General features: G+C 42.1%; 1 protein-coding gene across 16 annotated transcripts in view; it reads left to right on the top strand.

Annotated features, from left to right (window-relative positions):
* Nucleotides 1-21,407, top strand: part of GRIP1 (glutamate receptor interacting protein 1) — a 535,595-nt gene that overhangs the window by 485,438 nt on the left and 28,750 nt on the right. For 8 of the 16 annotated variants that reach the window (XM_043493765.1, XM_043493794.1, XM_043493773.1 and 5 more), the window contains 4 exons: nt 12,002-12,179; nt 13,972-14,111; nt 14,283-14,468; nt 20,109-20,265. In XM_043493765.1, coding sequence (XP_043349700.1) covers nt 12,002-12,179; nt 13,972-14,111; nt 14,283-14,468; nt 20,109-20,265 — 661 coding nt within the window. The remainder of the gene's footprint in view (nt 1-12,001; nt 12,180-13,971; nt 14,112-14,282; nt 14,469-20,108; nt 20,266-21,407) is intronic. The other 8 variants (XM_043493782.1, XM_043493769.1, XM_038381679.2 and 5 more) reach the window with 1 other exon arrangement.

Here is a 21,407-nt window from a genome sequence, read left to right on the forward strand (position 1 = left end):
CACACACCCCGCACGAGTAACTTGTGTTTTTTAGAGGTCGGAAACTAGAGCAGGTCAGAAATTTTTTGACAAAATGTTTTTTCCTTCAGAAAATGCCGCTTCATCGACACTAAACCTGTTTGCTGAAATGTATCATTTTTGACAAAACTTCCTTTGAGGCGATTTCTTGTGTCCAGGATGGAATTTCTGGTCACAACAAAAGGGGCAGGGACACACCAGAATAACCAGAATTACAGTGGTCAAGCCCCTGCACTGCTGGATTCAGCGCAGCACCTTGAATCGGGGCCTCTCACATCCCAGATAAGTGCCCTAACCACCAGACTGTTCTGGGGTGGGTCAGTCTCTGTCTCTCACCCCTCTCTGGTAAGGTCTCTGTTTTGTCCTGATGCAGAATGGGGAAAAAATTTTGAAATCTCAAAAATTTTCACAGGACTTGAAAACTGTTTCCCACCTTGTTCTATTTACAACAGCACTGGATCCTGTCTCCTACCTTCCTCCTATCTGTTCTCCTATTTTCCCTCCCCAATCAAAAGTGTAGATTACTAGCAGCCTGTGCAATACCAATATGGGATGCAATTGGAATCTAAAATAAGAAATACCAGAAGGGCAGGAGTTAATTTTACACGTTCCCCTCTCAACTCTAAACATCTCTGAAACTCTCAGGTGTTGTCCCAGAGCAAGCCTAGGAATTTTGCTATTGATTTCACTTTAGCCAAGATTTTACCCTCAGTCTGCTCAGAAGCAGCATATGTTGCCTTTTGGGATTGTGCACCCTGGTAGATGGTGTATATTTTAGTCTGAATAGGACCCTCACTTACTAAGTTACTTTTGCAAATGAATGTTTCTTAATTTTATGAATAAATTAATATAATACCTAGAATATAATCAAGAATCATTTATTTTATCTACAAATTAAATTGTCTTCCTGCATGACTAACAAATATGATTAGTAAGTTTTAATTAATCTATTATCTACTGTGTAACCAAATCTATTCAAATTTTGGAACAAAGACAGATTGTAGACATAGTGAACATAATTTTCTAAGCAGATTATACTAAAAAAATTGAATGAGTTCCAGTCTGTATATGCTGTGATTAACAATTTTAAAAAGCAGCTTTCAGTCAATATCCCAAAATATCAAAAAGGAACATTCTGAAAAATGGTGGCAAAAAGTAAAACAAAACAAATTACCCACCTTAATTGAAATGAATTTTAACTGAGCATATTACTTATACCAGGGGTAGGCAACCTATGGCACATGTGCCAAAGGCAACACGCAAGCTGATTTTCAGTGGCACTCACACTGCCCGGGTCCTGGCCACCGGTCCGGGGGGCTCTGCATTTTAATTTAATTTTAAATGAAGCTTCTTAAACATTTTAAAAACCTTATTTACTTTACATACAACAATAGTTTAGTTATATATTAAAGACTTATAGAAAGAGACCTTCTAAAAACATTAAAATGTATTACTGGCACGCGAAACCTTAAATTAGAGTGAATAAATGAAGATTTAGCACACCACTTCTGAAAGGTTGTCATCCCCTGACTTATTAATTTAATTATTTTCTCTCAACTAGGGCTGCATGGAACAACGATGTTTCTTTAAACTCAATAAAATTGATCATTAATTGGAAGTTCCCTAAGAGAAATGAAGCTTGATGTTTATAGATGAGTAGTCATAGAGCACTCTAAAACAGTTTCTATACCACAGTGTAACATAGAGAGCTTGTCTATATGGGAACTTCCAGAAAAAATAGTCTGAATGAACTAAACATGTTAATTTGAAGTGGATTAGTTAAACCTCATTAAATCCCTGTGCTGATGCTGTTATTCAGAATTAAAGTGGCCTTACTTCAGTTTAACTTAATTCATTTTGGAAGTGAACTAAACTAAACCAAAGTTGGAATTGGAAGGCCTCTTTAATTCTGAATGAGGGTGTTCATAGAGGATTTTAATGCAGTTTAACTTCAGACTTTTGTTCATTCAGATTAACTTTCCTGGATGTTGCTGCATAGACAAGCCCTAAGATTTTTAATGATTATTTTTAAATTCTTCTGTTGCTCCATCCTTTATTTTTGTGGTGGTGTTGGGTTGTTTTTCTCCTCTTCTTCCCTCTAAGGTTCTTTTTAATCATCTATTTTTGCAAATTATTTTTACCATCTTTCTTCCCCCTAGATTTTTTCTCCTTCCAATTTGCATTCTCTTTCTCTTTCATTTGGTTACTTTTTCTTTGAATGCATCATTATACCTTCAGCTTGGTTTTATTTAAACCTTTCACCCTTCTGTTTGTCTTTATCCTGCCTTTTCTCCTACCTCTTACTTCTTCAAGCAAAACAAAATGCCTGCTTTCTGTCACTCTCTTCAAAGCCAACCCAAGTGGTGTGGTCACTAGTGAAGTGATCCATGCTAATAGGGCTCTGCAGTTGTGTTTCTGCTTCACACTCCAGTCCGTATTTAGCAAATATCACTTTGCAGAACAGAGACCAGCACATATAGCAGAGATAGTGCAGCACTAAGGGACTACAGTACTTGTATCAAATGCAAAATCAAAGAATTATTACAAGTTGCATGGGTAGGTGAAAGGCAACAAGGGGAAATTTCACCAAGCTTAAGGAAATCCTAACATGTTTAGATCTAATTTGATTCAGCCTCTTTACCATGGGGTCACATACGCACTTGAGCCCAAGAAATTATACTCGTTTTTTCCTGCCAACTTTTCACCCTGATGGTTATGTCATCACCTCTATTGACCTGAACCTGCAACCCTGAAAAGCCTTTACAAATCTAGGTCTTCCATTTGGCAGCAAAAACAGCTATCATTATGAATTCAGGCCAAATATTTTTCATGTTGTTAAATAGTCAGAACTCAAGTTGACTGAAAGTAACATTAACAATAAGTAATGCTGCAATTTTAAACTGTTCTGCTATGTCATTAAATGTCTTAAGTAGAGCTGAGCAAAACAAACAGGTAATAGACTGGCCTCCTTTCTTATCATCCCCTAATAGTTGTAAATCTTCTGTAGGAATGAAGACACTGGTTATCATATGATTAATGTCTGCTTACTCTTACACCATACCTCCTTATTGATAATTGGACACTACAGTATTTTGTCAACACCCAGTAAATACCAACTGCTGCATTTTCAGTTTGACCCATAATTTGCTAGTTATTTTTTTAACAATATGGTTCGTCTTTATTAAGTTCCACATTTATGTAGCTCTTTTAAGCCTGAGATCTCTAAGCACTTTGCCAACATTCTGAAAATGAGCAAACAAGCGATGAGTGGAGTCTGCAGTCCTTTCTGTTGTTAAAGTGGCAACAGTTTTGTGCAAACTCATCACATGACCATTCTTCACTTCCAGCTGGATTTTGGGTGTTATTTGTCTATGATGGTGACTTTCTGGAAATCAGGTTGCAGGAAAAATGCATCCAATAGGAAATGTGAGCGGGCCAGAACCCATTTAACAGGTGTCCCAGCTAGGAAGCAAATGTACATGCTAGATATGAAAGGCATATATGCCAGCAGTGATTCTTTGGGCCTCTCCTTTTGCCCCTCCACCCCCACGAACATGATACAGTTCTGTAGTGACCTAGAATCCTATTTTCGCAAGGAATATTTCCAACACACCTCTGAACATACTAACCCACAGAAACCTTCCTACCAACACTACAAAAAGAAGGATTCTGGGTGGACTCCTCCTGAAGGTTGAAACAACAGACTGGACTTCTACATAGAGTGCTTCCACCGATGTGCACAGGCTGAAATTGTGGAAAAGCAGCATCACTTGCCCCTTAACCTCAACCATGCGGAACACAATGCCATACACAGCCTCAGAAAGAACTCTGACATCATAATCAAAAAGGCTGACAAAGGAGGTGCTGTCGTCATCATGAATAGGTCGGAATATGAACAAGAGGCTACTAGGCAGCTCTCCAACACCACTTTCTACAAACCATTACCCTCTGATCAAAAGAAACTACACCATTTGCTCAAGAAACTCCCTGAAAAAGCACAAGAACAAATCCGCACAGACACACCCCTGGAATCCTGACCTGGGATATTCTATCTGCTACCCAAGATCCATAAACCTGGAAATCCTGGCCGCCTCATCATCTCAGGCATTGGCACCCTGAGAGCAGGATTGTCTGGCTATGTAGACTTCCTCCTCAGGCCCTACGCTACGAGCACTCCCAGCTATCTTCAAGACACCACTGACTTCCTGAGGAAGCCTCAGTCCATCAGTGATCTTCCTAAAAACACCATCCTAGCCACTATGGATGTAGAAGCCCTCTACACCAACATTCCACACAAAGATGGACTACAAGCCATCAGGAACAGTATCCCCGATAATGTCACGGCTAACCTGGTGGCTGAACTTTGTGACTCTGTCCTCACCCATAACTATTTTACATTTGGGGACAATGTATATCTTCAAATCAGCTTTCAGAGTAGCAGCTGTATTAGTCTTGTATTCGCAAAAAGAAAAGGAGTACTTATGGCACCTTAGAGACTAACAAATTTATTTGAACATAAGCTTTCGTGAGCTACAGGCCACTTCATCGGATGCATCTCACGAAAGCTTATGCTCAGATAAATTTGTTAGTCTCTAAGGTGCCACAAGTATTCCTTTTCTTTCTTCAAATCAGTGGCACTGCGATGGGTACCCACATGGCCCCACAGTATGCCAACATTTTTATGGCTGACTTAGAACAACGCTTCCTCAGCTCTCATCCCCTAATGCCCCTACTCTACTTGCACTACATTGATGACATCTTCATCATCTGGACCCATGGAAAAGAAGCCCTTGAGGAATTCCACCATGATTTCAACAATTTCCATCCCACCATCAACCTCAGCCTGGACCAGTCCACACAAGAGATCCACTTCCTGGACACTACGGTGCTAATAAGCGATGGTCACATAAACACCACCCTATACCGGAAACTTACTGACTGCTATTCCTACCTACATGCCTCTAACTTTCATCCAGATCACACCACGCAATCCATTGTCTACAGCCAAACTCTACGATATAACCGCATTTGCTCCAACCCCTCAGACAGAGACAAACACCTACAAGATCTCTATCAAGCATTCTTACAACTACAATACCCACCTGCTGAAGTGAAGAAACAGATTGACAGAGCCAGAAGAGTACCCAGAAGTCACCTTCTACAGGACAGGCCCAACAAAGAAAATAACAGAACGCCACTAGCCATCACCTTCAGTCCCCAACTAAAACTTCTCCAACACATCATCAAGGATCTACAATCTATCCTGAAGGGCGACCCATCGCTCTCACAGATCTTGGGAGAGAGGCCAGTCCTTGCTTACAGACAGCCCCCAACCTCAAGCAAATACTCACTAACAACCACACAACAGAACCACTAACCAAGGAACCTATCCTTGCAACAAAGCCCGCTGCCAACTCTGTCCACATATAGAATCATAGAATCATAGAATATCAGGGTTGGAAGGGACCCCAGAAGGTCATCTAGTCCAACCCCCTGCTCAAAGCAGGACCAAGTCCCAGTTAAATCATCCCAGCCAGGGCTTTGTCAAGCCTGACCTTAAAAACCTCTAAGGAAGGAGATTCTACCACCTCCCTAGGTAACGCATTCCAGTGTTTCACCACCCTCTTAGTGAAAAAGTTTTTCCTAATATCCAATCTAAACCTCCCCCATTGCAACTTGAGACCATTACTCCTCGTTCTGTCATCTGCTACCATTGAGAACAGTCTAGAGCCATCCTCTTTGAAACCCCCTTTCAGGTAGTTGAAAGCAGCTATCAAATCCCCCCTCATTCTTCTCTTCTGCAGACTAAACAATCCCAGCTCCCTCAGCCTCTCCTCATAAGTCATGTGCTCTAGACCCCTAATCATTTTTGTTGCCCTTCGCTGTACTCTTTCCAATTTATCCACATCCTTCCTGTAGTGTGGGGCCCAAAACTGGACACAGTACTCCAGATGAGGCCTCACCAGTGTCGAATAGAGGGGAACGATCACGTCCCTCGATCTGCTCGCTATGCCCCTACTTATACATCCCAAAATGCCATTGGCCTTCTTGGCAACAAGGGCACACTGCTGACTCATATCCAGCTTCTCGTCCACTGTCACCCCTAGGTCCTTTTCCGCAGAACTGCTGCCGAGCCATTCGGTCCCTAGTCTGTAGCGGTGCATTGGATTCTTCCATCCTAAGTGCAGGACCCTGCATTTATCCTTATTGAACCTCATTAGATTTCTTTTGGCCCAATCCTCCAATTTGTCTAGGTCCTTCTGTATCCTATCCCTCCCCTCCAGCGTATCTACCACTCCTCCCAGTTTAGTATCATCCGCAAATTTGCTGAGAGTGCAATCCACACCATCCTCCAGATCATTTATGAAGATATTGAACAAAACGGGCCCCAGGACCGACCCCTGGGGCACTCCACTTGACACCGGCTGCCAACTAGACATGGAGCCATTGATCACTACCCGTTGAGCCCGACAATCTAGCCAGCTTTCTACCCACCTTATAGTGCATTCATCCAGCCCATACTTCCTTAACTTGCTGACAAGAATGCTGTGGGAGACCGTGTCAAAAGCTTTGCTAAAGTCAAGAAACAATACATCCACTGCTTTCCCTTCATCCACAGAACCAGTAATCTCATCATAAAAGGCGATTAGATTAGTCAGGCATGACCTTCCCTTGGTGAATCCATGCTGACTGTTCCTGATCACTTTCCTCTCCTCTAAGTGCTTCAGGATTGATTCTTTGAGGACCTGCTCCATGATTTTTCCAGGGACTGAGGTGAGGCTGACCGGCCTGTAGTTCCCAGGATCCTCCTTCTTCCCTTTTTTAAAGATGGGCACTACATTAGCCTTTTTCCAGTCATCCGGGACTTCCCCCGTTCGCCACGAGTTTTCAAAGATAATGGCCAAGGGCTCTGCAATCACAGCCGCCAATTCCTTCAGCACTCTCGGATGCAATTCGTCCGGCCCCATGGACTTGTGCACGTCCAGCTTTTCTAAATAGTCCCTAACCACCTCTATCTCTACAGAGGGCTGGCCATCTCTTCCCCATTTTGTGTTGCCCAGCACAGCAGTCTGGGAGCTGACCTTGTTAGTGAAAACAGAGGCAAAAAAAGCATTGAGTACATTAGCTTTTTCCACATCCTCTGTCACTAGCTTGCCTCCCTCATTCAGTAAGGGGCCCACACTTTCCTTGGCTTTCTTCTTGTTGCCAACATACCTGAAGAAACCCTTCTTGTTACTCTTGACATCTCTTGCTAGCTGCAGCTCCAGGTGCGATTTGGCCCTCCTGATATCTTTCCTACATGCCCGAGCAATATTTTTATACTCTTCCCTGGTCATATGTCCAACCTTCCACTTCTTGTAAGCTTCTTTTTTATGTTTAAGATCCGCTAGGATTTCACCATTAAGCCAAGCTGGTCGCCTGCCATATTTACTATTCTTTCGACTCATCGGGATGGTTTGTCCCTGTAACCTCAACAGGGATTCCTTGAAATACAGCCAGCTCTCCTGGACTCCCTTCCCTTTCATGTTAGTCCCCCAGGGGATCCTGGCCATCTGTTCCCTGAGGGAGTCAAAGTCTGCTTTCCTGAAGTCCAGGGTCCGTATCCTGCTGCTTACCTTTCTTCCCTGCGTCAGGATCCTGAACTCAACCAACTCATGGTCACTGCCTCCCAGATTCCCATCCACTTTTGCTTCCCCCACTAATTCTACCCGGTTTGTGAGCAGCAGGTCAAGAAAAGCGCTCCCCCTAGTTGGCTCCCCTAGCACTTGCACCAGGAAATTGTCCCCTACGCTTTCCAAAAACTTCCTGGATTGTCTATGCACCGCTGTATTGCTCTCCCAGCAGATATCAGGAAAATTAAAGTCACCCATGAGAATCAGGGCATGCGATCTAGTAGCTTCCGTGAGTTGCCGGAAGAAAGCCTCATCCACCTCATCCCCCTGGTCCGGTGGTCTATAGCAGACTCCCACCATGACATCACTCTTGTTGCACACACTTCTAAACTTAATCCAGAGACACTCAGGTTTTTCCACAGTTTCGTACCGGAGCTCTGAGCAGTCATACTGCTCCCTTACATACAGTGCTACTCCCCCACCTTTTCTGCCCTGCCTGTCCTTCCTGAACAGTTTATAACCATCCATGACTGTACTCCAGTCATGTGAGTTATCCCACCAAGTCTCTGTTATTCCAATCACGTCATAATTCCTTGACATCACCAGGACCTCCAGTTCTCCCTGCTTGTTTCCAAGGCTTTGTGCATTTGTATATAAGCACTTGAGATAACCTGTTGATCGCCCCTCATTCCCAGTATGAGGCAGGAGCCCTCCCCTCACAGACCTTCCTGCTTGTGCTTCCTCCCGGTATCCCGCTTTCCCACTTACCTCAGGGCTTTGGTCTCCTTCCCCCGGTGAACCTAGTTTAAAGCCCTCCTCACTAGGTTAGCCAGCCTGCTGGCAAAGATGTTCTTCCCTCTCTTCGTAAGATGGAGCCCGTCTCTGCCCAGCACTCCTCCTTCATGGAACACCATCCCATGGTCAAAGAATCCAAAGCCTTCTCTCCGACACCACCTGCGTAGCCATTCGTTGACCTCCACGATTCGACGGTCCCTACCCAGGCCTTTTCCTTCCACGGGGAGGATGGACGAGAACACCACTTGCGCCTCCAACTCCTTTATCCTTCTTCCCAGAGCCACGTAGTCCGCAGCGATCCGCTCAAGGTCATTCTTGGCAGTATCATTGGTGCCCACGTGGAGAAGCAGGAAGGGGTAGCGATCCGAGGGCTTGATGAGTCTCGGCAGTCTCTCCGTCACATCACGAATCTTAGCCCCTGGCAAGCAGCAGACTTCTCGGTTTTCCCGGTCAGGGCGGCAGATAGATGACTCAGTCCCCCGGAGGAGAGAGTCCCCGACCACCACCACCCGCCTTCTCCTCTTGGGAGTGGTGGTCGTGGAACCCCCAACCTCAGGACATCGCATCTCATGCCTCCCAACCAGCGGAGTCTCCTTCCGCTTTCTCCCCCCAGACATATCATCTGGTCCACTCTCCGCATTGGTACCTGTGGAGAGAACATGAAAGCGGTTAGTTACCTGTGTCTGTGTTACTGGAACCCGGACATTCCGCTTACCTCTTCTGGAGGTCACATGTTGCCAAGCTTCTTCACTGGCCTCTTGGCTCCTCTGTGCAACCTGCTCTACATCTTTAGAGCTTTGTGCCCCTAGAAGGCTATCCTGAGTTTGGTCCAGAAAATCCTCAGTCTCTCGTATACAACGCAGGGTCGTTACCTGTTGCTCCAGACCTTCAATCTTCTCTTCCAATATGGAGACCAGCTTGCACTTTGTACAGACAAAGTCGCTTCTGTCCTGTGGAAGAAAGACAAACATGGCACATCCAGTGCAGGTCACAACAGCTGAATCCCCCCCTTCCATATCACCTACCTACTACGGAGCTTCCTCAGAGACGTTGGCAAGATGTAAGCCTCACTGGGCTCACTCCAGGCGAACTCCCAGGCAAACTCCTGCTGTGAGCTGCTCTGCTGTCCCCGCTGCTCCGCTGCTCCGCTGCCGCTCAGCTGGTTCGCGAGGCTCTGGCTATTTTTAAACAGCCAGGCTTCCCTGACGCAAACACACAGACACCCTAATGCCCGCCCCCTGCAGGCTAGCAGCCAATCAGACATTCACTCAGGCTCCCTCCCAGCAAACACACGCTCGGATACTTCCTCAGCAAGCAAACACACACACTCGGATACTTACCAGTCCCAGGCAAACTCCTGCTGTGAGCTGCTCTGCTGTCCCCGCTGCTCCGCTGGTTCGCTGCCGCTCAGCTGGTTCGCGAGGCTCTGGCTATTTTTAAACAGCCAGGCTTCCCTGACGCAAACACACAGACACCCTAATGCCCGCCCCCTGCAGGCTAGCAGCCAATCAGACATTCACTCAGGCTCCCTCCCAGCAATATCTATTCAGGGGACACCATCATAGAGCCTAATCACATCAGCCACACTATCCGATGAAGTGAGCTGTAGCTCACGAAAACTTATGCTCAAATAAATTTGTTAGTCTCAAAGGTGCCACAAGTACTCCTTTTCTTTTTATCAGAGGCTCGTTCACCTACGCATCTACCAATGTGATATATGCATCATGTGCCAGCAATGCCCCTCTGCCATGTACATTGGTCAAACTGGACAGTCTCTACGTAAAAGAATAAACGGACACAAATCAGACGTCAAGAATTATAACATTCAAAAACCAGTCAGAGAACACTTCAATCTCTCCGGTCACTCGATTACGACCTGAGAATGGCTATCCTTCAACAAAAAAACTTCAAAAATGGACTCCCAATGAGAGACTGCTGAATTGGAATTAATTTGCAAACTGGATACAATTAACTTAGGCTTGAATAGAGACTAGGAGTGGATGGGTCATTACACAAAGTAAAACTATTTCCCCATGTTATTTCTCCACCCACTCCCCACTGTTCCTCAGACGTTCTTGTTAACTGCTGGAAATTGCCCACCTTGATTATCACCACAAAAGGTTTTCCTCCTTCCCTCCCCCACCCTTCCTGCTGGTAATAGCTCATCTTAAGTGATCACTCTCCTTACAGTGTGTATGATAAAATCCATTGTTTCATGTTCTCTTTGTGTGTGTGTATATAAATCTCCCCACTGCATTTTCCACTGAATGCATCTGATGAAGTGAGCTGTAGCTCACGAAAGCTCCTGCTCAAATAAATTTGCTAGTCTCTAAGGTGCCACAAGTACTCCTTTTCTTTTTGCGAATACAGACTAACACGGCTGCTTACTCTGAAACCTTTGCTGAATACGTTACTAATTCTTCTCTCAACACAAGCCTTTGCTTTGCTTTGATGATATGTGTATTGTTTGTTTAAATCTATAGCAGGAAGCTAGATAAAAGGGAACTGATGAAGATTCTAGACAGGAGCTTTACAACAAAGCAGAGAGAGACAGAATAGCTTTAAAGAAAATATCATTTCCCTTATTCTAACACAGTGCATTGTACAGTGTTAAAAGAAAGCTACTCTCTCTATGGACCTGTGCCATTGACACATGATATTTCCTTCTTTATTTTAAAACTCTGTGATTTAAATGAGCAGAACATTTAAAAACTCTAGCCTGTCATGGTTTAGTTCCTGTAATGTTTGCTGAATATGCATCTTAAGAGTTATCAGTGCCTACTGAGCCATTTCAAAATGTCATTACCCACAGATCTGAGAATGCGTGCCTACCACACTAGGTGAATACCAATATCATAAACAAGGGCAAGTGAGCATTTGTTATTTTGGTTTTAGGATAATCTGACTTTTAAGATTCCTCTCACAAATTACAAGCATTACAGTTGATTGCTCTCTTGCTGTGGCACCTTTTGGGCAATGTGTAGAGAACTGTATTTTTGGTTACCCACTAAAATTTCCCTCTTCATTCCCTGATTATTGTGTGCTAAGACAAAAAAACCAAGATGTCATACAAATGATTTCATGAAAATGACCCTAGTCGATCTATGGTTTAGCTTGATGTCTGTTGATACATAGACACCAGGAATTATTTTTGATTATATTAGTAGTGGAGACTCAAAACATGCCCTTCAAAAACATTGACCTAATATCACATTTTTCTTTAAAAAAAATAAATACATAAATAAAGGCTGGTCAACTAAGACTATGATGACCTCAAACTTCTCCCTCCTGAAATTACGTTTGTATAGAAAACATACACATCAAGATTTTAGAACTTAAGGATCAAATCCTGGTTCCACTGAAGTGAATGGGAAATCCGCCATTTACTTCGATGGGACTGGCTTTTTGCCATAAAAGCAAAATAAATGAGAGATTCTCTTATTTTTGTTCTATGAAATAAACCAGTGGAATAATGAATAAAAATTGTATCTGAACTGTAATCCTTTGAGGATGCTCTGTCTGATTTCCAGTCACTTGTCTGAATGTATTATTCTTTTCATTCCTTCTTTCATAAGAAACCAATTGCGTCCTCTTGGCATTTATTGCAGATGAACAGGAGAGTTCTGGAGCAATTATTTACACTGTAGAGCTCAAGCGTTATGGTGGTCCACTTGGGATCACAATTTCTGGTACAGAAGAGCCCTTTGATCCAATAATCATCTCAAGTCTTACTAAAGGCGGACTCGCTGAAAGGTAAATTGGAATCAATTATTAATATGACTTCCATTTACAAAGTTCATTTCTTTATTCATTCACATGGACATGCTAATTTTTTCTTACTTAGGAATGTGTTGATTATCCCAGCATCTATGAAAATAGATAAACTAACCATTTCCAATCTTTGTCATTGTTTTATGTTTCCTGTGATTTTGCCAAGCTCAGCAATATTTTGGATATTGGATGTTATTGAACCTACAGCATGATTTTCCTAACGTGATAAGGACTGCTGACCTTGTTGTAAATCACCTAAGAAAGCTCCGCCAGCCAGACTCCTCCATTATATAAAGATTTTATGAACTCCTTTTGAAAAGATGGCAGTGGAATAGCTAAAAGACTCGTGTGTGTGTGTGTGTGTGTGTGTGTGTGTGTGTGTGTGTGTGTGTGTGTGTATAAAAATATAAAATGCACATATATGCACACACAGATTGTGTATATTCATATATACTGTATATGCATACATACACAGTCTGCATTTGTGTATGTGCTTTTACACATACATGTAGTGGCACCCTTAAAAGCTTGGAAATTACATTAGATAATATTAATTAAGGATGTTAAACATTCCCTACAGTAAGTGTGGTATAGGAAATAATGCAAATATTGAAGTTACCTTATCTGTTTATTTCATGGAAATTTGGCATGAGTTTAAGGGTAGTTACTATAAGTAAGTGTGTGTGTATTATATCCAGAGCAATACAAATTCGTGTGTGTGTGTGTGTGTGTGTATATATATATATATATATATATATATACACACACACACACACACACGAGCAATAAATCCACTGAACAAGCCAGTAATACTTATTTTAATGCAAGTTATAAATGTACTATTTTGTAAGAGCAATATTAATAGTTTATGGAGATATTATTTGTTTGACACTGTTCAAATCCATAACCATCTTGTGGATGTTCAGAAACTCTATGAAATGAGTGGGTGATTTTAGGTCAAGATTTTAAAAAGTGAGTAGAGATTTTGGATGCCTAACTTGAGATACCTGAACAGAGCCTGGGTTTTAGAAAAGTCTAAGCATCCACCCTCTGAATATCAGGCCCCTTTAAGGTGTCCCAAGTTGGGCACCCAAAATCACTAGTCACTTTTCAAAGTCTTGGCCTTAGATCCTGATGGGGAGGTATCCACTACATATAATCATTGCAACTGACGCCTTCGCTAGCCATCTTAAACAGAGAGGCCAAGAACTGAATGAACCAGAAAAGCAAATATATACAAAGGAAATGAACCATGTGTATTGACACACACACAATGCATCTTCTCATCTCTTGAGGTGATTCCTACAGAACAGGCATATTGGTGCAACGACGGGTGGTTGTTCATGCTACCACTGTACTTGATGCATCTATCCTATGATTATGAGACTTTAGTTTCCCGTGCTGTCAATGTGGTACTTCTGAAAACATTAAATTTACTTTAAAGTTATTAAAGTATTTTAGGTTTTTTAACAAATGAGCACCACTCAGACTCCTTAAATGATCAGCTCACCCACATTTTGCCACAGCAAAGGAGACAGAAATCTTCATTGCTGTGCATTCTCTCTGCTGCTGGCACTGCAGCAGAGGTAACTTAATTTATGCATCCTTAGTGGCAAATGTACTGATTAAAAGTAGTTCCAGTAATAATACTTTACATGTTAAATTAAAAGAAACAACTGAAAATACACTCACATATGCTCTCAAAATATGCTAAGAAATTGGCTTTGCTGTTTTTACTGTTGATCTTTTCAGTGTTTTATTTCTGATACTTTAGGACAGGTGCAATTCACATAGGAGACCGCATCCTAGCAATAAATAGCAGCAGTCTGAAAGGAAAACCTTTGAGTGAAGCCATACATTTGTTACAGATGGCAGGAGAGACCGTCACCTTGAAAATCAAGAAGCAGACAGATGGTGAGTATGGCTAGAATCACATTTATGCTCTTGAACCAGTAATTTCTACACCTTAAATATTTGAACATGTATGTACCATGGGACATGTCTTGTCCATAGTGGAAGGAAGGGGAAGTATCTTTTTAGTTTGTAATGAGGCTATAATCACGTTTCTTTTTAAACCCTATTTAGCTGCAAGCCCTAAGAAATTTTCCATCTCTGGTCACTTAAGTGATCTGAGTGATGCTGAAGATGAAACCTCTTCTACACAGAAACCAAGTAAACTCTCAGACATTTATTCTACTACAGTTCCAAGTGTGGACAGCGCAGTAGAATCATGGGATGGTTCAGGTATTGATACCAGCTTTGGAAGCCAAGGTACAAGAACAGTTTCAACCACCACTTAACATAGAAGTGATTAGATGTATGAATCACCTTTCTCCACATTAGAGAAAATCCTACCCGCCAACTTTCAACTTTGTACTTCACAGTGTGAACATGTCTCATTACAACCACACACCTTAGTATCTGGTGTTATTTCTTACACTCAGGTGGCCTTGAGTTCGTTCTTTCATAACATTGTGATGGGGTATGAGGCATTTATCAATATATTAACAGGCTTGCATTAGCTTTACAAATGTCTGAATGGCCCAATCCATAGTTCATCCACACTAAATGAGTTTATCCTTCAAGATTAGATTAATACAAGGCACAGAACACATTGAAGATGTTTGTTAATTTGAGTATCTGAGGTCCATTCTCATTGGTTTTTAAGCTCACTACAATGAAGATTTATTGTAAACTGCTGAAGGGGAACATGAGAGATCATTCAGTGATTTGTTACTCTTTTGTTTCTTCCTCATTCCCATGACATGACTCAAACTTTTAGTCCTTGAAGTAATCACTGTGTTTAAAGAGATTACTTAATTAAAGAAATAACAGGCTTCTTATTACCTTCAAACTTCTACAGCTATATTTGACTGTTTATTTAATAGTATTTTTTAAATAATTCTCTTTAAGTATGTAAGATAAGACGTAAGGTTTTTAGGCTGTAGAAAATGTAGGCAGTTCTTTATTACTCTGAATTACAAAAGAACAAAGAGGCTTCCAAACATCGTCATATGTTTTCTTTGACTGTCTTTTAAATGATTATTTCTGTGCTACCACTTGTGTGCACAGTACATCTTTACACAGACAGATCCCCTAACCCAAACAGATTTTTCTTCCTCCCTCTGATTTCATTTAATTGTTCAGTTGTGTCTTCATCTTTACATTTCTGTCAAGGCTTTCTAGGGTGTGGGCACTCAGATCAGTTGGTCTGCTGTGTTTTACCCCCATACAGAAAATTGGGACAGACCTTGGCCCAATATATTGATATTGATAGATAGACTTGATAGACTGAAATTCTTTGCTGATTACTTTAACTGCTTATATATAATTAATGTATGTCTGGCTAAATGAAGCACCTGTCATTTTCTCTCTGACAATCTTCCTTTCAAGCCTGTCTAATAGTATTAGAGCAAGAAGTAGCTGATGTCACTATTGATTGCTGGGTTTTTTGTATTTAATTTTTAAGTATTTTATGGTCTTATTGTGCATATCCTAGCAGTAACTCTCTGTTGTACAAAAGGGTCTCTCAGCATTAGATCATAACCCCTCTTTTCTGTGTTTTGTTGGTTAATTTATGATTATATTTACATTTTCTTTGGCCTAAAATATGATTCTCATAGTCGAGCCGAGATAGTACGTTGACTTCACTGGAGTTACAGTAGGGATGAATTTGACCCATTTGTATCTTTCCTCTCCCCCCCCCACCATTTTGATCTGATTAATAGAATAAATAATTTTATATTTTTTTTAGTTTTCTGATAATTTTAAGGGAAGATAGTGCTATGAAAGTTGCTAGATTGACAACTCTGTTTCCTCTTTGAATTGATCTGGAGAGAATCCTCTCTTTACTTACAGAACAGGTTCAGTGCAAGCACTGACAGTGTAAACTTCCCTACGCTACCCCACCAATGTGCTCAGATTTCATCCTGAAGAAAGATGAGAGCTTAGTTCAGACTCCATGACCAAGAGGCCTTGTCCTCTCTGCTGAGATTGCCAAAAAGGTTCCGGAGATGGATTAAATGAAGGAATCACAACAATTCCCTGATTAGACTTTTCAGTACTAGGAGAATGGTTGTCACCTGTGAAAGGGGGGCTCATGTTGCTCCAGTGATTATATCCTTGTCAAAAGCCAGATCAAAACTATATATGATTCACCTTCTTAATCTAATAATTGCAAACAAATCTCCTCCATCTGCCTTAAAAAATCTGGCCCATTCTTGCATCAGTATATATCATGTCTCTTAAATAGCCTGAGTAGTAGGCAGGACTGCCGCAGGGAGGGGGACTGCAGCTCTTTACAGTGAGTGGGGCCACTGGGGGCCCATAGGGCTGAACTGGATCTTGCCCTATGTTCTCTAGGGTTTGGGCCTTGCTTCCTAACCTGTATGCAGTTCCCCACACCTCCTGATCCCACCTCACCCCCAGCAGGTTGCAGACTGGAGAGTTCAGAGAGAGGTACCATGCAGCTCTGACATCTGGGCTGGAGCCTCACTCCCTGCTACTGCCCTGTCCACAGCCTCCCCTCCCAGTGCACAGCCCCTTACCTCCTGTGTGGTCCCTGTGCACAGGCAGGTTTGCCAGGCTGCCGATCCAGAAGGAAGTACTGGGACGGACTGAGCACTGGCTGCAAGTAGGTTTGTGGGGCTGCCTCCAGGCAAGGCACATCCTAGCACTTCCTTCCCTGCCTGCAGCCTCACAAACCTGCCTGCAGGTGGGGCCTTTTTTAAAAAAAAAAAAAAAAATCAAATCATGAATAAGTGGCATGCCATTGCCAATATCCAAATCCCATTAACATTGATATTAATGGGAGGGGACTGGTTCCCAGCACAATGTTGATATTAACTGGAAGCTGCTTAATATCAAGATTGCTTTTAGAATCTACTGTACCAGGTGTTCATCATCACAATTCCTTAGATGCTGCAGGGATGTGTCGGGTCATTGCATAGGGTTCTTCATATTTGGAATGCAGCCCACATTAAATTAAATAAGAAAAGTTTCACTGAAATAATTGTTAAGACATTCCAGCACATACAGGACTGAATTCTCCAGACTGTACAAGCCGCACATAATAAATGTTACGTGTCTGGAGATAGCCAGTGGAGAAATGCCCTTGTGCAAGGAAAATTTTCCACTGGTGTAAATGTGGCAGAGACTGCTCTGCCACCTTCTATTCAAGGCAGTCTTCCCAACCCTTATCAAGAGGGGAGGCCAGGAGTGTGTCAGGGGCTGTCTGAGGATGCATGCAGGTAGGGCAAGGAAAGGAAGGAACCTGGTGGAACGGAGCTGTGCCATATCTGATCTTCTACTGGTTTAAAGTTCTTTGAGGACCTTATTTCAGAGGCATATGTGAAGCCTTTGTGTAGCCCTAACTTGCACTCAGAGCGCAGTTTGTTCCCTGTGCCACCAGTCTCCACTCTGTCCCCACTGAGCTCAGATGCAGTGGAGAATTGGTGCCAGAGTGTTTACTGTAACATCATGCACTGTTCAGAGATCCCTGCCAATCCTGAGCATATTATGCTAGATTTAAGAAGGTTGGTCTAATGGTTAAATCACACACCTGGCACTCAGGTTATGTCTGGTCTGCGTTTAGACATCCGGAGCTGGCCCAACCCAGCTGGCTCAGGCTAAGGGGCTGCTTAATTGCAGTGTAGATGTTCGGGCTTAGACTGGAGCCCGGGCTCTAGGATCCTGTGAAGAGGGAAGGTCCCAGAGCTCAGGCTGCAGCCGGAGCAAACATCTACACCACAAATAAACAGCCCCTTAACCCAAGCCTTGTGAGCCCAAGCCAGTTTGCATGGATCAGTCTAATTGCAGTGTAGACATACCCTCAGAAAGCCTGGGTTCTGTTCTTACCTCTACCATAAATTTCTTATGTGATCTTTGATAAATCACTTGACCACCAAGACACTTCACCTTTTTATGCCTTGATTTTCCATATATGTTAAATGGGGATCGTAATACTGATCTACCTCTTAATGGTATTGTGAGGTTAAATTCATTGTTTGTAAAGTACTTTGAGCTTCTGAGCCGGAAGGTGCTTTATTAATGCAAGGCAGTAATAGTAGTAAAATGCAACCGCAGCTATAAATCTGAATGGCTTTGGTTTTGTTGTTTTAAATTAAATCCTTAATGATCTAATTTAAAAATTTAATTTAACCTGCTTAGATATTTATTTTGACTAGATTTTCTATCCAATTGAGCTGTGAGATTAAAATCATGTTCAGAGGCATGACAAGGTGCATTATAAGAAGCAGGATTTTATGCTATTCTATTTCAGTCCAGGGAAACAAATAGATTACTTTGACAGTGTGCTAGAATGCACTGTACTGCTGTCATTTCATTTTCCTTATGGAAAGCAAAATGTTCACCATGCAGCTGTAATTTAGTTTGACAGTAAAGTGTACGTGCATCACACATATGGCTTCTTACAGACACACCTCTCATATGTCTGCTTCTGTCAGACCAAAATAATGAAATATTGTAACTGTAAATAGTTCCTGAACCTAAAATAGTTCTAACTTGCAGGATCACAAAGAATGCTCAGGCCAGCCATCATCAGAGACAATAGCTGTCATTATGGCCCAGCTGGTAGCATTCTAGCCTTTTAGGCCAAAACATTTTTGGGTAGGTGCCATTCTTAGAATAAGAACTTTAACTGGGGCAGGTCAGTTCTGATTATTGCTGTAGACTTCTTACCTGGAAGTTAAAGGTCCCTTGGTAGAAGACTCTACAAAAAAGTACGGTTAATCCTAAGGTTCAGATCCAATCTTTTTTTCCCCCCTTCAATAAGTCAAGTTATAGTTAGAATGATCCGACATTTTTATAGGGTCTTTCCTCCCAGAAGATTCCAAAGCATTTTCCAGGCTTCATCTAGGTCACAGACTGTGTACAGGGAACACTTTCTCCACCAATGAAATGGAACAACAGTTTAATGAGGCATAACAGTACGGATATCACCTAAGGATAGGAAGTAATGAATATCTTATTCCAAATGCAGGGGAATTTTAAGTGGTGGAAACTCTGGGGAGATTTAGGTAGGCAGAATGTAATTAACCTGAGATAGAATTTGGCCAGGACAGTGAGGTTAGCCCCTCCATTTGTATAAAAACTACCATGAGATCACATTGTATAAGGACTGTACCCCCTAGAGCAGCACAGTGCCCTGTAATGCTATATTGGAACATTGAAACATTGAGAAGAGTGCCAGCTATTGAATCCCTAATACTGCTTCATATAGCAGGTAGGTGTTCTTTTGGGGGGCTCCCTTCCAAGTACCGAATCCATCCAATCCAGTTTACATTTTGAGATATGACAGGATCACAGCACAAGATGATAGGGCTGCTGGCCAAGTCTCTGTGTGAACTGGAGCTGAATGCATAATGGCTGCCACTTTGACTATCACTAGGATCTGGTTAATTTAAAGTGCTTTTAAGGATACCTTAAAATATGAAATATGTAACACCCATAAACCATATACTGGTAATCTTACGTTGCTTCAGGCAGCGCTGCTGTTGACTTTTCACTTTTTTACATTTAAACTCCATTGCCTCTTTTTTTTGTTTTTCTTGAAAATTCAAGAAAATGTGATACTTATCAAAGATACTAGATGAACAGCCCTGGAGTAGAGGGGCGGGGGGCAGAGACACAATCTAGGACAACTGGCTTCATTTATATTGCAGGTATTTAATATCTGGTTTCAGCTGGTTTTCCAGGGCCTCTCTTTTTGCTCACAACGAATTGTGAGTACAACTTAGACATCTAAGTGTCTAATTGTACCCACAAAAACTTACCAGCAGTTGTGTGCCCACAAATTATGGGTACAAGTTTTTGAACATCTGGCTATTAAATATATGCATTTTCAGTTATTTGAACATCTATAGAGTCCCAAGTATATGATTAATTTTTTAGGTCCCACCTATCAGGCTTCAGGATACAACTTCAATGCTTATGAATGGAGGAGTCCTAAGCAAAGAGACAACTTGTCCCCTCCCAGTAGACCACGAAACCACCCTTTTCATGACACAGGACTGAGTGATGATGAATGGGACAGACCAACAGCAAGTGGGTAAGTCACATGCTTGTTATGTGAGATTTACAACTGCAGGAAAATTGCAGTAATTTTTCTTTAAAAAATGAGCACAGATCTTGAATTAAAATACCTTTAATAACCCAGCTTTTCAGGTTCTCCTTTCTAAGATTCTACTTCATGCGGCATGAGATTTAGTTGGGGATTGGTCCTGCTTTGAGCAGGGGGTTGGACTAGATGACCTCCTGAGGTCCCTTCCAACCTTGATATTCTATGATTCTGTAAGTATAGATCAGTGACATTCATGAAAGGCTATGAAGCTGAAAGCAAGGCTTGTAAGTAACATGAGTTTCTGTGCATAAAAGGCATAGCATTAGGTGTTAATGTCAAAGAAAAAAATGCTTGAGGTGCTTTTCCCTTGGTAGGTTTCAGATAGTAGAAAAGAAGTCACCCTCCCCCTCCAGAAGGCAACCAAAAAAGCCCAAAACAGGAAAAGAAACAGGAAGTTCTACCAGCTCCTTCAGTCCTGGGGTTCAATCTAAGGACTCAGTAGTGCCCATTCTTAATTGACATACAGAATGCTGTCCAGGGATGTTTCAGGAAGTTGCCCAGAGGACACTTTCCATGCTTTAGGCACATAGGTTCATTAAAGAACCATTCCCTTATCTCTCCTCAAAGGATTTTTTCTCCTAGGACTCGAAAAGGACGCAAGGAAAGCTAGAGTCTTCTCAATTCTGGAAAAGTTTAACAAGATCGAGACACTGGTCTCCATGGTGTCACAGAACATAGCATTATCCATCCATCCATCTTATCCAAAACAATACACAGGAAATGTGGTCAGGGTCAGAAAGGTGACACAGCATCAACTGCCTAGTGATGAGGGCAAGAACATTGGTTCTTTGGGACTTCCAGGATTATCTGAGGAATGCGCATGTCTTGGTTCAATACAACACACAAAACAGCAAGGACACACAAGAAGCTCAAGTCTGAACGGTAGTATGATGCAGATTCTTTCCTGGTAGTCTCCATCAGGGAAGTCCACGCTGAGCATAAAAGCAAACTAGCTAAACCATTAGATAAACCATTTTTGGAATGGCCCCTGAACCCAGCAGTAATCCAGCTAATATCCAGTGAGCTAGGCCAGCTTCAAGTGGACCTACACACATCCAGCTGAAATGTGA

This window comes from Dermochelys coriacea, chromosome 1 (genome assembly GCF_009764565.3).
Source record: "Dermochelys coriacea isolate rDerCor1 chromosome 1, rDerCor1.pri.v4, whole genome shotgun sequence".
Lineage (NCBI taxonomy): Eukaryota > Metazoa > Chordata > Testudines > Dermochelyidae > Dermochelys > Dermochelys coriacea.